At 40.5% G+C, this 3,127-nt stretch overlaps 2 protein-coding genes across 7 annotated transcripts in view; both read right to left on the minus strand.

The window, feature by feature from the left end:
• The window catches only part of LOC108533738 (RING finger protein 214-like), a 4,123-nt gene extending 3,954 nt beyond the window's left edge, over positions 1-169 (minus strand). The window contains 1 exon segment of the mRNA XM_017878632.1: positions 1-169. This exon segment is cut by the window's left edge and continues 16 nt beyond it. Within this exon segment, the coding sequence (XP_017734121.1) occupies positions 1-87 (87 nt within the window). The 5' untranslated portion in view covers positions 88-169.
• Positions 1-3,127, minus strand: part of DCAF5 (DDB1 and CUL4 associated factor 5) — a 121,997-nt gene that overhangs the window by 37,892 nt on the left and 80,978 nt on the right. The gene's annotated exons all lie outside the window — the stretch shown is intronic.

Consider the following 3,127-nt stretch of genomic DNA (forward strand, 5'->3'; position numbering starts at 1 on the left):
TTCGTCTGATTTGGAAGCACATAAACTAGAAGATTCCGGAGGACTGGGGGCATTGGCCACAACACCAGCAACCTCAGACGCTGCCATTATGCTCTGAGCGGGCGGAGCGGGGGGGGAGGGGGCGGCCGAGCCACGGGGGGAGGGGTCGAGCGCCGGCCCGCGCGCGGCACCTCCCCAGCCCAAGTGATTTGATAAGTCACTCCACAAACATGCTCAAGACAAGGAAACTCATAAGGCTAATCTTGTTAAACTTCAATTTAAAAGTTTCCTAAACAACAACAACAATGAAAAAACATGATTTAAAAAATGGGCCAAGGACTTGAATAGACATTTCTCCAAAGAAGTAGAACATGGCCATATACAAATGGCCAATAAGCACATGAAAAGATGTTCAACATCACCGATCATTAGGGAAATGCAAATCAAAACAATGAGATACCACCTCATACCCATTAGAATGGTTACTATCAAAAACAAAACAAAGACCCACAAAATAGTTCCCCCCAAAATTAAAGATAGAATTATCATATGATCCAGCAATTCCAATTCTGGGTACACATCCAAAAGTACTGAAAACAAGATTAGAGATACTTGCAACCTATGTTCATAGCAGCACTGTTTACAATGGCCAAGAGGTGGAATCATCCCCTATGTGTCCATCAACATCATTCAGCCTTAACAAGGAAGGAAATTCTGACACATGCTACAACATGGATCAACTCTGAGGACATCACATCATGCTAACTGAAATAAGCCAGTCACAAAAAGACAAATACTCTATGATCCTACTACAGTAGTCATGAAAATTCAGACACAAAGTAGAATGGTGGTTGCCAGGGCCTAGTGGGAGGGGAAATGGGGAGTTGATGTCTAGTGGGCACAGAGTTTCAGTTTGAGATGAAGAAGTTCTAGAGATGGATGGTGGTGATGGTTACACAACAATGTAAATGTATATATTTAATTACACTTTTTTTTTTTTTTGAGACAGAGTTTTTGCTGCCCAGGCTGGAGTACAGTGCTGCAACCTCGGCTCACTGCAACCTTCACCTCCCGGATTCAAGCGATTCTCATGCCTCAGCCTCCCCAGCAGCTGGGACTACAGGCGGGCGCCACCATTTCCTGTTACTTGTTACGTGTTTAAAAAAGGCTATGAACTTCACGTGGAATTCCTGCTACCCTGTCCCCCATACCACTGCAAACTAAACAAACAAAAAATAATATTTAAAAAGACTGAGCCCAGTGGGCTTATCAGGGGTTTTACTACTTCATTGTGAAGCATCAGTGCTTTCCTATTTGTTCAGCTATTCACCAGGACAAAGCCATGAGAAGGGAAAATTGGATTCCCAGACAGAATGCTGACTCAGAAGACTGCCTTAGAAGGAAGAAAACTCTCCCAGAGTTAAGGCCTGTTGGGTTTAATATGACAGCTCCTAAAATATGCAGAAAATGCATAAAATGTACAGGCTTCCTCTTAGGGATAAAGGCAACTCCTGACCTCTCTTCCTCTTGGAATTGTTCTTCCATCCACCACAAGAGAACAGCTCAGGATGATTTTTAAGGGGGCGCGTCTTGCCTCACTGCCATCTAGTGAGGGCATTTGAGTGTTCACACACTCTGGAATCACAAAACTGTCCTGTGGAATTCATTATGGCATTTTACGGTTGTCTGCTGGATGCCTCCTAGCATTAAAAATTGGCTGCCTGGGTACTGCTGACTATAAGGACAGAAATAAAAGTGAGGTCATTCCTTTATTCATTAAACAAATATTTATTGAATGTCTAATACATGTTAGGGATTGTTCCAGGGAAGGGAAGGCAGAGTTGATCAAAAGAGACCCTGTTCCTGTCTCATGAAGCTTACATTCTATTGATGGGAGGGGGAAAATATTATAGACATATATAATATGGGGAGAGCAAAAAAAGTTAAACAAAAAAAAAAAAACATATATAATGTGTCCAGTGGTGACAAGTATTCTAGAGAAAAATTAAACAGCAGGTTAGCGCATATAGGGGGTGCTGGGGGTTGGCGTGTTAGTTTCCGTTTTACAGAGGGTGGTCACAGAAGGCCTCTTTGATAAAATGGTATTTTGAATGGAGCCCTGAAGGAAATGAGGGAGCAAGTTATGTGGATATCTGGGAGAAGAGTATTCCAGGAGAGCAGACAGAGTTCTGGCTATTTTAAAATATAAGGCAGTCATTAAGAGCTCTTTTGTCTTTTTTTTTTTTTAAGTTTTGTGGAAATAAAGATTATTTCAAGTGAGCTAAGTACAGAGATACATTTACTATCATAAGAGCAGCTAGAAACATTCCTGTCTTCTAAAGCTATGCTGAAAGGGTCATCCCCTCCCGGACTCAGGCTGGCTAGGGCCACCGAGTGGGGCCTTGCTGATGGTTAGTGCTTAAAAGGACCACCAGGACACTGCAGGTCTAGGTGGGCCATCTTACAAATATTTGCTGAAGGATATAAGGAAATATAAGCAAGAAAACAAAGATCAAACAGTGCCGATGGCACTGTGTCACTACCAAAAGAAACAAACCCAAAGTACTTCATTATATTAAAACTTAAGAAACACAGTAATTATTTCAATTAACCAGAAAACTGGACTTCACCTCAAGAGGTGAAATTGGAGGCATAGGTTTTTCTCTCTGTCTTTTCTTTATCTTGATGATCTAATTTCAAACAGTACCTGCTCATTCTCACCCAGGAAATCTGGTGTTTGGGGTCTGAAGCTGACCTGGAGTAAAGTGCTTCTGGCCTAGATAACAGAAAGGCTCAGCAGCAGATACTTCTATATAAATAGGCAAGCTATAGAAACTTAATAGAAAAATTGGTTACTCCAAATTCCTGTTTCATATTTTTTATGACTTCAAAACCAACGTTCATATTTCATACACTACTGTGAAAAAAACTAAAAATTACTATTCAACTTTGGAAAGGCAGAAACTAAATAAGGTGATAAGAAGTTTGTGGCCAAATGGGGACATGAATATGAAGAATTCATTACCTTCTCTAAGTTATTTTTTTAACATCATTCTAAACATTGAGGGGGAAACCACAAATTAAAAACTCACTTCATGTTCTGCTTCTGTGCTAAAAAAAAAAAAAAAAAAAAAAAAAAAAAAAAAAA

The sequence above is a fragment of the Rhinopithecus bieti genome, unplaced genomic scaffold, assembly GCF_001698545.2.
Source record: "Rhinopithecus bieti isolate Rb0 unplaced genomic scaffold, ASM169854v2 scaffold_11252, whole genome shotgun sequence".
In the NCBI taxonomy this organism is placed as follows: Eukaryota; Metazoa; Chordata; class Mammalia; order Primates; family Cercopithecidae; genus Rhinopithecus; species Rhinopithecus bieti.